A 20,075-nucleotide genomic window follows, 5' to 3' on the forward strand; every position below is an offset into this window, starting at 1 on the left:
CTCAGTTGGTAGCATTATCGCCTAGGTCAGAAGGTTGTGGTTCAAGTCCCACTCCAGAGACAAGAGCACAAAATGTACGCTAACACACCCTGTAAAGTACTGAGAGTGCGCTGCACGATCAAAGGTGAAGTCTTTCGGATGAGATGTTAAATCGAGGCACCATCTGCCCTCTCAGGTGGAGGCAAAAGATTCCACAGCACTATTCGAAGAGCAGGGGAGTTTTCTCGGTGTCCTAGCCAAAATTTATCCCTCAACCAACATTAATCAAATGGATTATCTGGTCATTGCCTCATTGCTGTTTACGGGATCTTGCTGTGCGCAAATTGGCTGCCACATTTCCTACATTACAATAGTGACTATACTTCAAAAATACTTAATTGGCTGTGAAGCATTTTGCGGCGTCTGGCGGTCGTAAAAGGCGCTATATAAATGCAAGTTCTTTCTTTCCAAAGTTAATGTTTAGTTGTATGCATTCACTTCGATCAGCTCTCCGTCTTCAGTTATAATCAATTTTTTAAAAGCTTATAGTCCGTTCTTATTTCCATATTTTTTGGGATTCACTTTTACTGACTAAGTTTTGGGTTTCTCCAATTTCCCTTACTTCTCATTATAATTCATTTCCTTTATTCACACTGAACTTAAATATAAGGGCCACATAAATTAATTTGTGTAATACCACTGATGTGAGCATTCAAGCCTTCGTTTAACTGATGTTTTCTTTTCAGTTAAATTACTAATTAGTTTTAAATTCATTTAGTTTCATCTTTGTCCTCCATTTTGCCTTTTGATATGTTTCATCTTTCACACAATTTTTCAAACTCCTTTTGCTAAGTTTGTTTCAAGAAGAGCGCATTTCAGAGCATTAGTGAAATAGACATGCACAGGCTGTTTCCAAGACACTGAACTCATCATGCTGTGCAATGAGTTACTTAAACCACAGTACAAGGAATTTGCTTCTTTACTTCCTCAAGTGTCATTCATGGACTGCTTTTTTATTATAGAAGATATATAAAAACACATTCTATCTGTTTATTTTTTCATATATTTGAGCTTTGAATATGTATTTTAACAGGAACAGATTATATAAACATTATACACATTGGCAGAAGGTGAGGCTGCTGGTCTTCAATTTCAGTGAGAGTGCATTCCCAGACCATATTCCTCTAGCCTAATACTGCCAACAGCTGTGGAGAAAGCAGGCAAAACAGCAACTATATTTTATAAAATTTATTCCTCATCGTGAAATACTAATTTTTGTCACTACAATCAGGAATATAGAATTGTTTCACAACCAAATTTATTATTGAGATGATTGATTGCTTGCCAAAATACTTGTGGTACTGGACAAACCGTAGACAATGGTTATCCTCCCTCAATGATACTTCTGTAGGAGGTGGAAAGTGAAAAACCTGTCGTCTTCATTCGCAGTGACTGCCTAAAGATAGAACCCAGGAGAAAACTACAGGACTCAGAACACACTGCCAAAATGCAACACCTTCACAATTGAGATAGGTAGGAATTGTGCCATGTGCATGTGCCTGTATACATAACTTATGTTCCATCCCCAAGTCAATTCCAAGGTATTAATTCGAAAGATGAGCATAAATATCAAATCTATTTGAACACATTACAAGCAAATTTTATTTAGTGTACAACTGAATGATGTATGCTTGGTCATGCCATTTTCCAGTAATCTCACAACTGTTCAAACTGAACATCAAGCATCAACAAGTTCACAACCAGTTAGTCTCGCACAAAAATGGTAAGCCAAATAAAAACCATCCTATGAAGCCAAAACTCACTCTATATGCAGATAGACTAGGTGACCGCAAAGCAGCTGTCTGGTCTCCAGGTTCATCAGTTATAAACCAATCCCATTTCACTCCTGATCCTTTTCATCATATTGCTATATTGCAACTGTTCCCAACTCATTTTTAAAATTTTCTATACAAGTTGAACACTATATTATTTCCCTCATCAACTTTCTCCCTTATCGACTCTGAAGTCATGGACCCAAGGTGGATATCGTTCCTTAGGTGGCTTCAACCTTTTGTTAACTCACCCAGTAGCCATTTTGCCTGAGGGAGCCTGATCAGCAAGTATCGGTTGACTATTTGATCACAAAGGCCATCAACAAGTATTTCCACCCCACCATTCTCACTCAGCATCTCCAGCAGCAGCTGACAGATGGTGACAAACTGCAAAAGAACAGATCAATGTTTTCTTTGCATAGTCCAGGGAGGTTGATGTCAACTAGAGTGTTCCTCCTCACTACGGCCCTGACTGAGATGATGACAGATCAGCAATAAAACCTCAGATCTTGATGCTTTGTGCCAAACACTGTACATCTATATACAAGAATTGTAACAACTTTTTTTTTTAAAGGTACCATGTTTATAGATATAAACACTAAATCAGCTGATTCTACCCCTCCCATCCCCGATCAAAATGTCTCATTTATTAGTAGCATGTTCAAAATTGTAAACTATTCCTGTGGTTACGTCTAACTCGAGTTGCAACAATTTTGTTTGAACCATTTGTGGCGGCAGAATTCAGAATGGCCTTGCATAAACATCTTGTTTTCCAGTAGCAAAATGTTCGGATGCAGTACATAACAGAAAAAGTGCCTACCAGAATCTGAAGGCATGGGTAAACGGAGGTGCGTCAGAATACTGATGCAACAGGAAGGAGATAAAACTTTAAAGACTGGCATTGTTCATAGTGTGATATGGTACTGATAGAGGAGTACATGCTAGACGTCAACTATCTTTGCTCTAATTGATAACTACTTGAAGAGCTTCACTTTGTCATGAGGACACACCTCTCCCCATCTCTCACGTCCTCAAACGCTACAATCCCTCACCCCCCCATCCCCCAAGTTCTCTATTCCTCCAACTCTGGTCTCGTGCATCCCCTCCTCACTTTGCCCCACCACTAGAAGCTGTACCCTCAACCATTTAGACTTGCGTTCTGAAACTTCCCTCTTGTCCTCCAAGGCCCACCTTAAATCCCATCTCTTTGGCCAAGTTTTTGGGCCCCCCTCCTAATTTCTCCTTCTTTGGCTTGACGTTCATTTTTGTCTGATTACACCCATGTGAAGCGCCTTGGGACTCCTACGCACAGAAGTTACTATTATAAATGTAGATAAAGAATGCACATCGCACCTTGTGTCAAAATGCACAATTTTACAAGAAATTACAAAAACATAATACATTTTATTGCTTAGGATTGTAGCAACGTTGGTATGTCATTTTAACTCCCTGCCCTTCCTTGTTCTGATCCTAACCTTGCTCCTCTAGGTCTGTATTTCAGTGACATTATCTTGCTCCCTAGACCCCAGATCTCATGCACTCTGGTTTAATCCGTCTTACTCAGGCGCCAGTTTCAACAGTTTCATCTTTCACGCCGTTCTCTAATGGGTCAAACAGGCAGGTGTTCACAGCACTGGTGTAGGAGCCAAGACTTGGAACTTAAAAAAAAAATCATAATCACAGCTTTAGCAATGTAGCATATACAAAGGAATATGGAGGGCACATAAATATGTTGCAGCTACTTAAAAATAACACTACTGCAACGTTCCTCATTGTCAATAGCATGTTTTACAAAATCCCTGAGTGGTCCTCTGTGGTGTACAAAAGAGATATGAACTACAAATTTCAATGCAAGAGGAATTCGAGAGATTTCACGTCAGACTGAATAGATGGAACATCCCAAAACAAAAAAATTCCCAAGCAACTTATTTTGTTTTGTAAACCGAACAAAATGAATGAATGATTATTCGCTGTGGGAATTATATATATGCTAATGTTTCATTGCATGGATTATAGAACTACGCAAGAGGATTGCAAAGAGGAGCAGTGCTTGATCAGTTGGAGAAGATTATAAAAGATATGGTCATGATTGAGTTTTGCTACCTTAAGGGTGCTATGTAAATACAATTAATGAAAAATATTACAGTGCTACAAAGAACATGTTTATTCATAAAAGGAAAAAATGTAACATTTTACATGTCTATAGGAATAAATGCAGAACAATGTTGCCAAGTTGTCTCCTGGGTGACTGTCAACTCGAGTTTGTGCGCTCAGTCTCCCAACACGAGAAAACACAAAAACAATAATTCATGGATGCAATTTGCCATAAGCTTCTGATTTGTCATGGCCTAGGGAGGGGGGGAAGGAGCCTGCCTAGAATAAAGTTGTCCGAATCGTCACCAGCATACCATTTTTACGACAATCTTTTCGGTCCATTTTCCCTTCCTCTCATTTTTCTCCTTTAAATTGACATAACTTTCTTTTAAGCTTCATATTAGCCTCTTTTAGCCAAGAAAGCAGAAGTCTGGGTTAACGATTTCTCCATGGTCACCATTGGCACTGAAGGCAGGACGGATTCCTTCCAATTCTTTCAGAGTACTCTTTTGTGTAACCAAGCTAAGAACAGGTAAAACCCCACAAAAGTGGGTAGCTGAATTTGGCTGTGAACTGAATCCAATGAAAGCTGCTGGGTCCTTCAAGGAAGGGAATCTGTCCTTATCCTGTATGCCTTAGATGTGACTTCAGTACCACACTACTCAGTTCACACTGAATATCCTCTGAAGCACCCAAGCAAGTTCCTCAGTGGCAAGAGCAATAGTTTACTTCAAGACGACAGCCTCCACCACCTTCTTGGGGCAACTTGGGATGGGCAATAAATGCAAACTTGGCAGCAATTCACAGACACTGAGAACAAATTAAAATAAAATGAATGCTCTACTGTTAAGAGCTACTTGGCTGCCACATTTTACCAAACAGAAAGCTATACGAAAAGCATTAAGCTTTACTTCGGCTACTCTCAGAAATGTTTCTAAAATTTGCACTATTTTGCTCTAATCTGCAACTAGATTAGTGCACAGAGATTAGGTACTGGAATTTAATTGTTTTCATACATTGAGACAGATGGGACATTTCAGCAACATGTTCTTTCAGGATTTTTTTTTAAGAAAGTTCAAAATTAGATAACTAAATGCGGCAATAACAAACTCACTTGTTAGAAGCAGCACCTCTTGGCCATGTTCCATCTTCATTTTTCTGCTCTATTACCAGTACCTTTCAATTAAATTACACAGTAGAGTTAAAATAGGCAATAGTGGCAAACAATTACACAAAATAAATACACTATCAAACGTGCCAGCAGAAAAGCTAGTATTCTATATCATATACAACTAGTCTTCACAAAGGAAGTCTATATGTTAAAAATTTACATGCATTCAACTTTTTCCCTTATAAATTCCTATGTGCACATTTATAATGGAAACTATTATAAATTTGTCACGCTGTAATTACACCCTCCCCCTGCAGCACCACCACTAGTGGAAGTGTGTAACTACAGTTTGACAAATCTACATAGGCAGTTTCGATTATAAATGTGGACATAACAATTTATAATGGGAATAGAAACATTAGAACAAAATGTATGACTTTAGAATGGGAATTGAATTATGTTCCACACCCTGGTCCAATTACCCCCTTTCCAACTGAAAACTCTACTTGCTCTTGACTCCCTGTGCGCAACTCGTTATACCCTTCCAGAATGACTGGAAAAAACGAAAATGAAAAAGCTGCAAATGCAGGAAAATTTGAAATAAAATCGGAAAGAGCTGAAAGTACACAGCAAATGAGTCAGCATCTGCAAAGAGAAAAGACAGAATATGATGTTTTGGGGGTATACCCATCATCAGACTGACTGATGACTATGTTGGTACCACTTCCTGCTCTCGCTCCGATCTGAAGAATTTCATTAACTACGGTTCCAATTTCCACCCATCGCCTTCTCTGATCTTCTCTTCTCTTCCCTTCCCTCTCTCCCACCACCTCCCCATATCTCTGGCAACAGACTTTCCAATGACATCTATTGCAAGCCCTCTGACTCTCACAACTATACTGAATACACTTTATCCCACCCTGCCTCCTGTAAGGACTCTATCCCTTTCTCCCAGTTTTTCCATTATCACGTTTGCTCTGATGAATCCACTTTCCACTCCAAAGCTTCTGAAATGTCCCTGTTTTCTCCTCAGCCAAGGTTCCCTTCCACAGCAGTCAATAGAATCCTTGACCCTTTCAACCCCATTTACCGAGGTCAATTTGATGAAGTGTACACGCATCCAAAATATAAAACCGTCTTTTCTCTTTACAGATGCTGTCAGCCCTGCATTTTCTGTAGCTATATAGACATTCTGTTCTGTGGATATCAACTATGGAAAAAGTTTGGTCAGAAATATGTATTTGTGACTCAGCTGTGATAGTAGGGACTACTGAAAGAATACTGTGTATTAATCACTATTAATGCTTTAACTGTACAATCAAATGCAAATAACTTGGAGAATTCAGATAAGGTTCAAATACTTTCAGAGAAAGCAGCGTCACTTATTTTAACATTACCCCATTTCCTATATACTTTTGTTGCATAAGGACTTCTTCCATCCCATCCCCGTGATAACTTAAGATTCAGGCGAATAAGACAGTGAGTACTTAAGTCATACAACTGGGTTCAATCCCTGGTCTGTGCCAAGTTAGCTGGTCACAGTTGGAGCAGCAGTAGGAGTTGCTAAAGTTGACCTCAGCAGCCTAATAGGGAGGGGAAAATTGTTATCCAGTGACTTGTACTGAAGTGTTTGTCTAAGTGAGGACATCAGCAGCCTGGACAATGATGCCGCCCACATTTAAACAGCATCCTACCTAGGCACTCAAACAAAGAACGGCCAGTCAAGCAAGGCAACAGAGGGTACCTGGCACCTGTGGAAACATATTCCATCAGGGAAACAACTTGGAGGTTTGATGGGGGAGGGGTGGGGAAGGAAGAAAACTGGCATGTTTAAAATTATTGAGTTACACCATTCTGGGACAAGGGGAAATCAAGTTTGATCTGTTGTGTTAGGAAAAGTTTTCAGAAAAATCACATAGGTCATACATGTCATGTACTTTTTCTTTCTCTTTCCATTGATACGTTTCTGTTGCATCCTATAGAGTGGGTGGAGGGGGATGAGGATGGCAGGGAACAGATTCTCAATCAACTGCCTTGGTCTCCCAAATGATCCAAAAGCTTCACTGGGTGCTTAATATGAAATAAAATGATCTCAGAGAAAAAAAAGATAGAGGAGAGGAAATATATGCCATGTTTATACTGCACTGAAGGATGTGGCATTTGCTCTATATTGACAACAATGCAAGCAAGAGCCATGTTTTCACTGCTTTTCATACCACTGTGAAATTGGTGCTACTCAAAACACTTGCAAGGAGCACTGCTCAGATCACATTTTTTTTATTATACAATTGAAATTGGCTGAGATAGATTGTTTCAATCATTAAACTTTAACCGATAATAAAGTAAGCTTCATTACACAAAAGCCTACTTTTTTGATGTAGTTTGCACCAGTACGTTTATACATTTTTCCAGGTACGTGACCACTTCTTTCAGGTGGTTTGAGTGACAGGTGCAGCTTGCCACTTTTAACTTTGTTTATGGTTCAACATTGATGGTTCTGAAATCAGAGTGGGGTGAATGAGGGCATACCCCAAATAAGCCATAATAGTTGTTGGGCATGCTTCCAATTTGCTGCCTTGAGGGTTTAAAAAAAATAAAGGCCTGTTCTGGCATTGGAGATGCACAGAGAAAGTTTGATATGAACACAGAATAGGCATTATGAGTGGGAGGATTTTTTTTTCTAGCGAGCTGCAAGATTTCAATGTTATCCTTAATTGGGAACAATTTAACCACAGTTGAGTGTGGCAGGCTATCGAGGAGGCTTCAGTTCTATAAACTCCAACTATTTCAAGTAAATTTGGTAACTTACAGCTGGACAGTATCTACTTTGTTTTGTTAAAACTTGAATACTCCAAAAAAAATTGCCTGCATTATTTAAGAATCAGTATCCATGTCAGAGGCTTTTACGTCAAAGATGCCGTTTTCACACACAGTTTTTGTACACGTGGAACTGATTGATACAATTTTTTAAAAACAGGATGACATTTGCAGTAATAGATAGGTCTGATTTGACAGATACATTTGTAATTTAAAACAGATAGTTTCTCTAAGAGGAGCAGCAATTTTTAAAAATGATTGGTGTGGTCATATGACCAACTTTCTAACATAATAGAGATTTACTTTGTACCACACTATCTTTATGATAGCCCCACCCCTTCCCTCAGTAGATGAGTGGTTGTTCATATCTGAGGATAAATCAAAGGTCAATGAATCATAATCATGAACAATTATCCACATATTGTTAGTTGGTTGAAAGTTATGCTTTTCTTGAGGGTTTTTTTTTTGCTGGCATTACTACTTCTCTTAAATCGCATTTATGTAACTTAGAAAAACATCCCAAGGCACTTCACTGGGATGTAAGGAAAATGGACAATGAACCAAAAGAGAGATTAGGAGGGGTAATCAAAAGTTTGGTCCAAGAGGTGGGTTTTAAGAAATGTCTCAAAAGGAGGAAATGGAGGTGGTGAAGCACAGCCACCAATGGTGGGACGAGGGGAGAGAAGGATACACAAGAGGCCAGGGGAACAAAAAGTGAGAGAGGTGGGGGGGTGGGGCTGGAGGAGGTTAGAAATTAAGAGGGGTGAGGCCATGAAATGATTTAAATACAAGGATAAGAATTTTAAATTTGAGGCACTTCAGTCCTGTGGTCACAGATTCAAGTCCCTGTTTTGCACTTCAATATCTGCCGATTACAGTGATAAAGTCCACTCTCTTCTTGGCATGGCTGCTACTCGAGACGTCCCAAGTTAAGAGAAGTGCTTCACCTCTGGGATGTGAACAATCACCATAAGCCATCTCAGTCGACAGCAGGGGTGCTGGCAGTTGTAGAAGTGTCGGTTTTGCTTCCATTATTTTCTCAATTGAAGAACAGTGGACTGAACGGAGACTAAGGGGAAAAACTGGAGAAAATTGGAAGTAAAAAGCTTTTGGAAAGAAAGATACCCAAGTTAAAGATTTTAAATACAGTAATCCCTCTCTTTTCTGGCCTTACAAAATACAGGTAAGGACAAATGCGTTTAGAACGTATACCAGTAAATTCCATGCGGCTTCTCAGACAGGTGATAAATATGTTAAGGTACACAAGACCATGACCAAATTGGGAGAGATCTCAGAGACTTGCTCCAGAGCTACCGAGTGGTTGTCAAAGCAAAATTTATTGGGAATTTTAGCGTAGCAATTTACACTGGTAAATGTGGCCACAAAAGTGCGATCAAAAATCATGACAACAGGAAGTAAGGTTTATGGACAGTAAGTGCTTGCACTATGGAAGATTTATATGATTTACCTGTTACTAAGGTAGCCATAAGCTGTCCTTAATGATTGAGTTTTAGAATCAGAAATTGCTACTGGTTTCAGGAACCATCAAACCTGCACCCTACCCCCCTCACCTTCAACTGCAAAAATAAATCAATGAAAGAACACCATATTTTAAAGTACTATACCTGCCCTTGATATAGTCCTGCATCTTGTATCGTGCTATCAGGCTTATTCATGGGTTCAAATGTGTTGCTCATATACTTATTCCACAATCTAATCTCTTTTTCATCTGGAATACTAAACAGTTTCCGCATCTCCTTTTCAATTGTATCTGAGATTTAGAACAAAAGCAGTAATGAGGAATTCCTTTCCAGACATTAGTACAGAAGATATTTTCAAAGTTTGATAATAGCAATCAGTTTTATTATTCAGAGGTATGAAGGACATATTATTAGTCTCTGCTAGTTATATCTGTGAATATTTATTTTAAAAATGGAACATTTACTATAGGCGGAGACTTTGTCAAACTCTAAATGATGTGCTACCTTCACATACAATTGGGACCCTATTTCCATCCGGCAGAGAAAATCACTCAGGGACAGTAACCCTTTAACTGTTCACAGGTGATTCATACACATTCCTGTAATTTTGCACCTGGGATGTTAGATGTCTACCCCAGGCATTTTTTCAAGAACGAATGTTAACAAGGACATGAATTATGAAAAAACACAAATTGTTAGTGGGTGAATTAGAGGGGGGGGCGGTGTATTAGATTCAGTGAAGGTTAAAGAGCAAGTCACATTTTAGACAAAAGCTCCAATTAATCATTTCCTTTATCTGGCAGATTTTTGTGTGAATAAAAGGTGACCAACTCGCTGTTCCGTAAGGTATAGAAACCAGACGTTGAGTAAGGTTCCTTCTGCCTTCATGAAGTACCACAAAGCCAACTTCAAAAGAACATCCCTTTTTACAGTGTGATTTTTTTTTAAAAAGTTTCCACACCAGACATCATTGTGACCCAAGCGCATACCGGCTATCAACAATTGTGGTCCATTTGTTCACTGCAGTCTGGGTTGAGATTACCAAAGGAATCTTGTGTGGCAGAGAAAAGACTTTTATCCCATCAATCTGGGCTAGATTTGAGCCTAGGTCACAGAGCCAAAAGATCACAATACTGACTCACTGCCCTTTTTCAGTGTCTGAATTTTTCTTCGCCAATAACAAGTCTCAATGGCACCAAGGAAGTGACTTGGAGAAGTTACTGAGGCCAACACTACTGTGGCTCAATTAGCTGAGTTAAAACCAAAATACTGCTAGGTTGATGGCAGTAACTATTTATGAAATTCAGCTCCTTCCAGTTAGTTAGCTGGGGCTCATCACCAAAATTCACTAGATATATTAAAATATTCAAAAGACTCTTAGAAAGATGTCAAGACTGCCTCTTTAAGCTTTTGTATATATACACACACAATAGCTTTATTTTTGCATAAACTGGCATTGAACCAATAAAGTACCATACATGCATCTAAATGTAAGTTCTGTTTTATACTGACAACAGATGTTATTTCCCAGAAACATACAACAAACATGGTCACACAACTGTGCAATCTTGCTTCGTGTAACAAAAGATCGTAATGACCATTCACAACACTTTATATACGTGCACAGCATGTGAGATTTAGATGACAAAAACTTGCAAACTCCCCATCAGCTCAGCAGATGAAAGCATCGTCTGGTTCAGCAGTGAGCTACATAGATCAGGAAGGACCTAGATTCAAAATCTGGTTGGTGCAGAGCAAGAATTGGGGCGTAACACTTGGTCTCAGGATCTCTGGACTGGCGATGGTGAAAAAAAGAATCAGCTTGGGTTCCTACTTAGAATCATTATCTGTTACATATGTGCACTTTCCAACAAGGGTGAGTGTCAGATGAAGACAGAATCAGGCTCAGCTGTGATGTTCCTCAAGGTGAAAAATTAACCCAAGTTCAGCCCTGAATAGCTGCTTGGCTATGATACTACAGGGCTGTCAGCATGCATGGAAACCATATACCAGCAAGAGGCACTGCCTTTTTAACAGTGGGGGAAAAATGGGGGACAATGGGAACAAAAGACACTAACTCAGGGGGAAATTGAAGCATGCAATCCAATTGACGGCCTTCAAGTGGCACATCCTAAATTGGACTACACATTTATAACTCCATCCGTTAGTCAAGTTGTATTAACATGCATCATGCATGCTAGTTCATGCATGCATTCTTACATTTAATTTTACTTCTTCCCCATACAAATTTTTCTCCCCTCAACTCCAATCTTTAATGCATCAACACCTTGTGGAGATATGGTCCTGGAGGCACTGGTCACCCTCTGGTGCTTTGCCCAAGTGGCATTCCTCATATAGTGGCCTTGACAAGGAACACATACAAATCAGGACCTATTCTGAACTAACATCTACTGCCAACATGGATCCTCTGAGTAGCAATCAAGAACGGGAGCCCTGGCCAATTTTATCATGCTTGGTTTAGGGAGGTCACGGCCAACTGTGTAGCCCCTGTTGTGATCACAGGGAGATCAGCTAATTCAATATAGATTTGGGATTGAACACGGACTTTCGTAATCCACGTGGCTCAACTACTCATTATGAACTTGCCAACCTTCATTTTATTAATCCATTAAGAGAAACAGTGCTTCCAAGCACATGCAATAAATATGGTGGGCTGCAAGTCACTGTAAATATATACATTTGTCACTTTTAAACCAAATTTACAATATACAGATTAAGGAAGAAGATTACATTACTTGGTTAAAAGTCCACTGACAGTAAACTAAAATGGAGTGTGACACAAACTTCAGAATCGAAGAATTGGGTGTTTTATTGAGGATGATGATATAGTAAATGTTCCACAACACCGCATCACAAACAAGATAATCAGCTTAGTGATACAAAAGTGCTTTAATCATGGCCATTGCTTCACAGTGACTGAATTAGTTAAGTTCTGTTTGTATTACACAAAATTCTGGAATTTCTAAGTGGTATTTTTGGGATTACATTCCTTGATTCCATCCATTTATAATTAGGATCACCAGTATACGATATGGTCTATTCTATTACGGCGTGGGATTACAGGATTTTGAAGGCTGCGTTCTGCAAATCCTTCCATTTTTCCATGAAAACCACAAAATCACAAGTATTGTAGCCCTGGCTATAATACTTACCACCACTGGCTGCTGAAGTGTTCCACAAAGCCAATATTTGCCTGGCCATGGAATCTCATAGCCCTGTTTTACTGGCAGCAGAAAAGGCTTTACCTCCTGCTTATCTGGAAGAGATGTGTCTCTCGCAGTTGATAATTGGTGCAGCACAAAAGTTCCTAGCGCACAAACGCCAAGAACACAAAATCTGCTACAGATTCCACTCAATATTGAATCAAAAATTCTGTATAGAATGCCAGTAGTGAGGCTTTGCCTTCCAGATGGTGTCATTGTGGAACTCTCTCTTGTATGCAGAAGTTCAGGTACGAGAATTGAGTATCATTTGCTGAACCTGGATTATTAAAGCATACATTAAGCTATGGGAAACCCAGCAGAATTTTGGCAAGCTTTGCTGTGCTGCAAGCAACGAACAGGGCAATTTTATAAGATCCTCCCTCCGCACAGGTGCCTCCTGTTATTCCACTTTTTTTTTAAACCTTGTAACAAGGGTAGGGTATATTAGAAGTGATATTTCTAGCAGACAACAGAAAACATATTGGATTATGCAAAAGCAGAGAGTCCATTCAATGCGCGAGAAAAAGTTAAGCTTCCCTCAATGGCAGACTTGGCAAAGAGTGTCCGCGGCTGAGCCACAGGGACCAGGTTTTATTCCGTGTTTGTACTGAGCTGGCTCCTTTCAGCTGGGATGACAGTAGGAGCGCTACAACTGAGCCAGGGAGAGAGAGAAACAACATAATCAGCCCGTGTTCCCATTCCTGATCGCTAGAGAACAGTCCTTGCTTGAAAGTGCGTATGTGGATGCCGGGTTTGGTCATTATGCCCCAGATGATTAAATGGCCTACCAGTAATCACCATCTAGGCTTGTGTGAAGAAAGTGCACTTGAGTGAGCTACAAGAGGACATCCGTAGAATTGCATCCAGCAGAAAACTATGCCTTCAGGAAGAGGAAAAAAGTGGAATTTTTCACAAAAAAATGTTAAAAATTGTCGCGAACAATCACTCACCTATGATGTCAGCTTTGCTAAATCGCCTTGTTATGACACTGTTCATGTTGCCATTTTCACATAATTTTAATTCTGTTAGGTACACCTCCACTTTGCAGTGCTTCACAAACATGCCCTGCTCCACCACCTGAGAAGAAAATATCACTATAGTAATAATAGCCATAGACAGAAGATTCCCTCGAGTCTCATTCAAGGCAAATCCAGTTTAGTGCAAGCAAAGTGGATTTTTTTAAAAATTACATGAATACTTCACTGTATATTAACCTAACTTTATAAACCAGCAATAAAAAAGGTGGCTACTACACCTTATTTACATGTCTGTTTTTGAAGGTAAAAAACACTTGCTGATTGATCATAGATTAATGTTAACGTAGCCCTCTGGAGAAGGCCACAGCTATTCAGTCTCGCTCTTCCGTAGTGCAGAATTCTTTTGCACCTTTTAAATTAGGCTCCTGCATCTGAACACTTCCACCTCAGATTACACGATAGATGTACAGGTATACACTGAACCACGTAAATAGATCACTCCCCTAGCCCCAATGGTTGTGCATGTCCAGTGTTCTTGCACATTCACCACATGAATTATGGATTACAAGAAAAACCTAAAACATTCCACCCCAATATGTTGGTACACTCATGCTAGGACACAGTTTCCTACAGTGAGTCTGTAACTCTCAAGAGGAAGACACTGAAAATCAACAGGCATCAAAGATAACACTGATGAGGACAAGTACACTTAGTCATTGATCAGCAGAAGTAGAAGAGTGACTAAGTACAGGATGTTGCACGGCCTACCATCGTCCACTTCAGAGGTTACGTCCTCAAAGAAGTTGGAGGTTGGTCAGACAAGATGTTCCCCATCTGAATCCATGCTGGCAATTGTTTACTAGGTTATTATGGTACAAATACTCAGGTTTATTCCTGATAATCAATTCCATTATTTTACATGAAATGGACTGTAGTTGCCAGTGTCTGTTCTATCCTTTTTTGAATATGGGCACCACATTGGGTGTTTCCAATGTACTACTACCTCCTCAGTAGCCAGTAATTCCATCTTAATGGTTGTCACTGCATAACAAATCTCCTCCTTAGCCTCTCAGCAGTCACGGACAAATACCATCTATTTCTAGTGATTTGTTTTGAGCCCCTTTAGTCTGTCTGGACTTCCATCTCATTTATATCAAGGTCACTGATTTTACTTTGGTTATCTGTGTTTGGGAGGTCATGTCATTCATATTTTCCCTTGTGAAAGAGGAAGTAACTATCTTGTGCTCATCTTCAATATTTGTACCATTTGCATCTTTTATGGCATCTTTTATGGCTCTGAATGGCCTCTTACTGAATTTTTTTTACTGTTATGTTTAACCTCTGCTGCTATGCTTTTATTTAGGTCTCTCACTGCCCTATATAACATCTTTTAAAACTTATTTTTGCATTTTCTTATATTTAGTCCAGAAAACCACTTCCCTTCCTCTATGCAGGACTTGTAGAGGTCATTTTTCCACTTTGCATCAATTTTAATGTGTTAATCCAAATCACGTTTGTTTAGTCTGAGTTTGTTGATTTTTGGTATGTACTTATCTTGCATGCTCAGCATTATACCTTTAACAGTTTAAATTCAAATTCTCTACACGTACAGATGTGTCCTTTTTTATGCTAAGTGCAAGACACCCTCGAAGTTTTGTCATCCCATTCACTCAAGGGAGATAGTTGGGTGATTGAAGAACTCCCCAAAGTATTTCTCTGATTCTCTCTTTTGGGCACCTACCCACAATGGCACAGCTGAAATCAGGAAGTGAGGATGCAGAGAATTACAGGCAGAAACCCATCGTTCATGTTCTACTTTATCATGTACTTTCATATGAATGTGCACTAAATAAGAAAACAACTGCATTGCAAATGATTTCTTCTGTAGCTATAATGTTTCAAAGCTGCGTGAGACCTGGAACTTTACTAGTTATTAAGGCAATTTTAAAAAGAGTCCACATTGATTGAAGCCATTAGAAGTAAAATCAGAGTATTCTATTGCACTCAGTCAGCAAATGCATTTATCTCCTGCTTGCAGGCACATGGACACTCCTTCACCTTTACGGCTCACAAGGTTAACCAAGCCATAAAAAAAACCTATCAAATAGAAGACATTACTTTAGAGTTAACTTTTAAAATACATGACTGCTCTTATCTTCGTAATTACAGACACAGTAATTCTACTAGCCAGACATTTCTGGCCTGATGTATACATTCTTAGAAGGTATGAGGGATGATCTAAGTTAAAACTAAGAGTGCGGGGAGAGGGAGAGCACACATAAGGGTGAAAGAACAAGAAACAGCGAGATCAAGAGTGGAAAAAAAAAAATCGGTGGAGGGCATGGGGTGTCAAAATCAGCCACTTGTTAAGTTCATGATCTTTAAAAAGTGGCCCCAGTGGAAAATGTGTACATCAAGTGAGGACAGGATAGGTCTAGGCTGTGATGCCCTCTCCTCCCACCCACAAATGCACAGTCTGCCAATACTCGCTGTCTGGCTTTACACCTCAAGGAAGGCCATTTGACTGAGGTACCAGAGGGCTGCCAAAAAGTGTGGAAATTTACCTCAGCATGGGTCAGCATCTTAAGGAAAGATACGAAGAGTGACAGCTGTGACCCAGTTGTCACTGATGAGAGAAAAAGAACTGAGGATAGATCTGTGGGCAAGGCTTTTACTCCACGGAGGAAGAATGGAGAGTGTAAAAGTTTTTGTAGGACCCTGTCTACAATTTCCTATTGGTTGGATGACCGACCTATCTTGAGGTGTGTCAAGGATCAAAATGAACTGCAATGACATTTAAAGATACTTGGCCCTGTGTTAACAGAACATGTTAGCCAATCAAAATGGATCACAAAATATTTAAAATGCACCAATCTGCCCTCATAGCGCCTATCGCATAATCTTAGAAGTTGTAGCTAGGTTAATCTCATCAACCCAAACACATTAAACAAGCAAACAAAAGAAAATATAATTTTGAAACTGAATTCTGTAAAATCTGGAGACAGTATAAAAGCTCGTCCACAGATGCAGACTCAATTTCTTCTCAATTTGCAGGGCTACGGGGAGTGGGACTAGCTGGATTGTAGAGCCGGTGAGGACTCGATGGGCTGAATGGCCTCCTTCTGTGCTGTAACCTATGATTCTATACTGTACTCATACAAAACTATCTGGATTATTTTATTACTGGATTTACCTTTTCTTTTCAACTTAAATTCTCCATCTTGAAATTGGGAGTCAGGACAGAAGTGCTCAAGTTTTCATGTCCCCATGATATTTCCACAAGTCCACCAGATGCTAACAGCAGCCTTTGTTCTGGGGAGACTTGTGGAAGCATTAAGGGGACGTTAAAACTCGTGCCAATAGGTGAGTGAGAGCTGACCATGAGAGTATCCTCAGAAGACTGAATACGCAGTGCTGAATCATGGATGGGGCAAATTATGAAAACTAGATAGGCACCAGCATGATAATAGCTCTGAAAGCTACTGACTTACAAGTTCTATAGCATCAGCTAGCCATAGAAAGCTGATACACATGCTCCAAAATCTTCATGCCACAATTTTAATATACAAAATTAGCACATTATTACAGTTTCGTGTGAGAGGGGGGAAAATTACAAAGCGTTCATATGAACTTGTACAATGCCAGTGAAACAAGTTTAGATGTTATGCAAACTAAGATTAGGTAACAGCCTTGAAATCACCATCTGCAATATTTTAAAAAATTTACATCTGTATGCATTTCCCATCAACCCTTCGTTATAAATTCCTATGCCCATTCTCATAATGGAAACTGTCAAAGTAAACTTGTCACATTGCTTTGCCAAAAGTAAACTAGTCACATTGCTTTGCCAAAAGTAAACTAGTCACATTGCTTTGCCAAAAGTAAACTAGTCACATTGCTTTGCCAAAAGTAAACTAGTCACATTGCTTTGCCAAAAGTAAACTAGTCACATTGCTTTGCCAAAAGTAAACTAGTCACATTGCTTTGCCACTATTGGTGAGATGGCGTAACGGCGGTATGACAAGGTTGTTTATAATGGAAATATAAAAATAGGGACAGAATGTATGACTTTAAAATGGGGGATGGAATTAGATCTGTGCGCTTGGGTCAAATTTACCCCATCATCTAATGCTGCTTCACCTGAAGAGTACACTAGGTCTGAATTTCCATGTACCGTGCCACGGGAAAGAGATCAACTTTTATTGAAATGCCATATATGAAATGCACTTTTAAAACTGTAATTTTTATTGTTTTGGTCAAAGTAACCCTCCTCTCATGAGGATTGAGCAAAATGGCCTTCACAAAGTAACTTAATCTACGATGAGGTAACTTGAAATTGATTATTTGGAAATGTCATACCCAACAAATATATATTTCTTAATGAATCTGTACTCCTTTTGAATCAATTGCTAATGTAGAAAAATGCCTTAATAACAGTATGTATAAAAAAATATATAATTCTGAAGCTTAGAATTGCATAAGATTTCAGAAAACACAAGTGTATGTAACATTTTACTTGCGAAAGGGTAATTTTGCAAGCCTAGTAAGTAGTTTCCGCTAATAAAACAGAAGCTGTCATCCGGTGAGTCACTCAATACATGACGGGGTCCCTTCAATTGCAAGTATTACTGCTATTACAGTCCTCAGCCCTATTGTGGTATCCCCAGCAGAGCATTTATTTAAAGTTAGCCATATCACAAAGGGAAAAACTATTCATAAAAATGTTCCTTGCAAAATAAATTTTGAATGTATTCAATGTTACAATTCTGGAAAAATTAATTCCACGGATGGAATTTCTGGAAGTTCTTGTTTGCTTACACCAACAGTTCTACCTCATTTTCCTTAAGTTACAGGAAGAGCAAGACCGAAGTTTCCTCTTGTGTGTGTGTGTGTGTGTGTGTGTCTCTCTCTCTCTCTCTCTCTCTCAATCAATCAATCACATCTTCCCAGTTTATGTTGATGCCACGTAAATGTGTCAAAAGATATACACAATGTCCCATGTAGAGCTGAAGGTAATAATTCAAACATTTCTGACCCAAACAATAAGAACAGTTTATAAATAACTTTAAAACCTTGAGAGTTAACTGTCACTATGCCCACATCTATGGCAGGAATGGAACTAGTTAGGATGGTTTCAAAACAGTTGGCTACATTATAATTGGTTTCTGTTCGCCAACCCAAATGAGAAACCATAAGCAAAAAAAGCACCGACCATAGTGGTATATTTTGTGTATTGGCAGGCACGCACAGGTGGAGGGGAATTGCAATGTAATGCTAGGTAGACTTCATCTTGTATCTGACTTAAGCTGTAAGTAACCTTGAAGTTGACATTTTCAATTGAGTGCAAAGAATTGTCTATTTCCCACCAATGCCATCCTTTATCCTCAACGTACAAAACGGAAAAAAAACTAAAATTCAATTTCAAAGCAACCATATCACCAGCATAACCAATACTGCCGCACAAAAGGAACTATTGGTAAACTGAACATCTTTCACTCATCGACTGTTAGGAATCTGCAACATAAAGCAAGGATATTTTAAATTTTAACAAGCAGTGGGGAATCCAGATTTAGTCCAATGATCAGAAATATGTATATTTCTGTTACCCCATTTCATAATTTGTTTGCAGTTGTTTAAACAGCCACTTCCCTCCCATTATATCAATGGTATGAAGAGTCATGACTAGGACTTTGGGCAGCCAACTCCTCTACAGGAGTGAGTTTACCAGTGATATAGGTTATTGACATTAATGATACATATTAGGTACGGCAACATAAACACTAATTTTCTGAAAATAAAATTAGCTACTTCAATCATTTAAAAGTATATTGGATAACTAAATTATGGTATATTAATTTCAAAGTAGCAATTATCAATCCATTGAATCCTTTTCATTTGAGATCACTTCTCATCATGCTTCAGCATTAAGAACTAGTGGAGAAGGAAGACAGCGATCAATGGGTGCTGTCCTTTTGATGTTTTAACATACACAAATTTCTATACAACTCTCCCTTTCAGATGGGCTTACTCCACTCTTTCGTCCAAAAAAGCCTGTGCGCGTAAGGTAAAATAGGTGAGTGTTTACCCTGTGCAGGATAATCTGTTCAAAAAATTGGTGACAGGAAATTTGGTCCAAAGTAAAACACTAGAGGGGGTTTCGTCAGATGTTGGGATGCTGAGGGTTCCAAAGGCAATAGAGCATTGTGAGAGTTGCTTGAGCTTCCTCTACTGGAATCTTTTGAAGAATTTTGGGTTTAAGTGGGAAAGGAGAACAAGAAACCACCAGTGCCCACACACTGTCGTCCCTGTGGCAAACACCTGGTAGCTTCTTCTTCAAACACCAGGCACTAATATTATTTACTCCTGAAAAGATTTCAGTACCAAGGGCAAACCTGAAGCATATCTAAGCAAAGGGCTCAGGACGGAATGCCCCCTTGCTACTTTGAGCCTGGCCAGTTTGCTGGTGTATGTCCAAAGAACACTGATTTGCTTTCAGTAATGATCTGAAAGTGCTGCAATACTACCAAAATGCCATCTGGACTCTGAATAGATACAAAAAA

General features: G+C 39.2%; 1 protein-coding gene across 13 annotated transcripts in view; it reads right to left on the minus strand.

The window, feature by feature from the left end:
• The window catches only part of LOC137334591 (ubiquitin carboxyl-terminal hydrolase 15-like), a 102,566-nt gene that overhangs the window by 59,653 nt on the left and 22,838 nt on the right, over nt 1-20,075 (minus strand). For 9 of the 13 annotated variants that reach the window (XM_067999382.1, XM_067999380.1, XM_067999383.1 and 6 more), the window contains 3 exons: nt 13,489-13,615; nt 9,459-9,604; nt 5,020-5,081 (listed from right to left, as the gene is read on the minus strand). In XM_067999382.1, coding sequence (XP_067855483.1) covers nt 5,020-5,081; nt 9,459-9,604; nt 13,489-13,615 — 335 coding nt within the window. Of the gene's footprint in view, nt 1-3,238; nt 3,470-4,014; nt 4,716-5,019; nt 5,082-7,317; nt 8,916-9,458; nt 9,605-13,488; nt 13,616-20,075 lie in introns of those variants that run through there. The other 4 variants (XM_067999392.1, XM_067999391.1, XM_067999393.1 and 1 more) reach the window with 4 other exon arrangements.

Source organism: Heptranchias perlo, chromosome 18, assembly GCF_035084215.1.
Source record: "Heptranchias perlo isolate sHepPer1 chromosome 18, sHepPer1.hap1, whole genome shotgun sequence".
Taxonomy (NCBI): Eukaryota; Metazoa; Chordata; class Chondrichthyes; order Hexanchiformes; family Hexanchidae; genus Heptranchias; species Heptranchias perlo.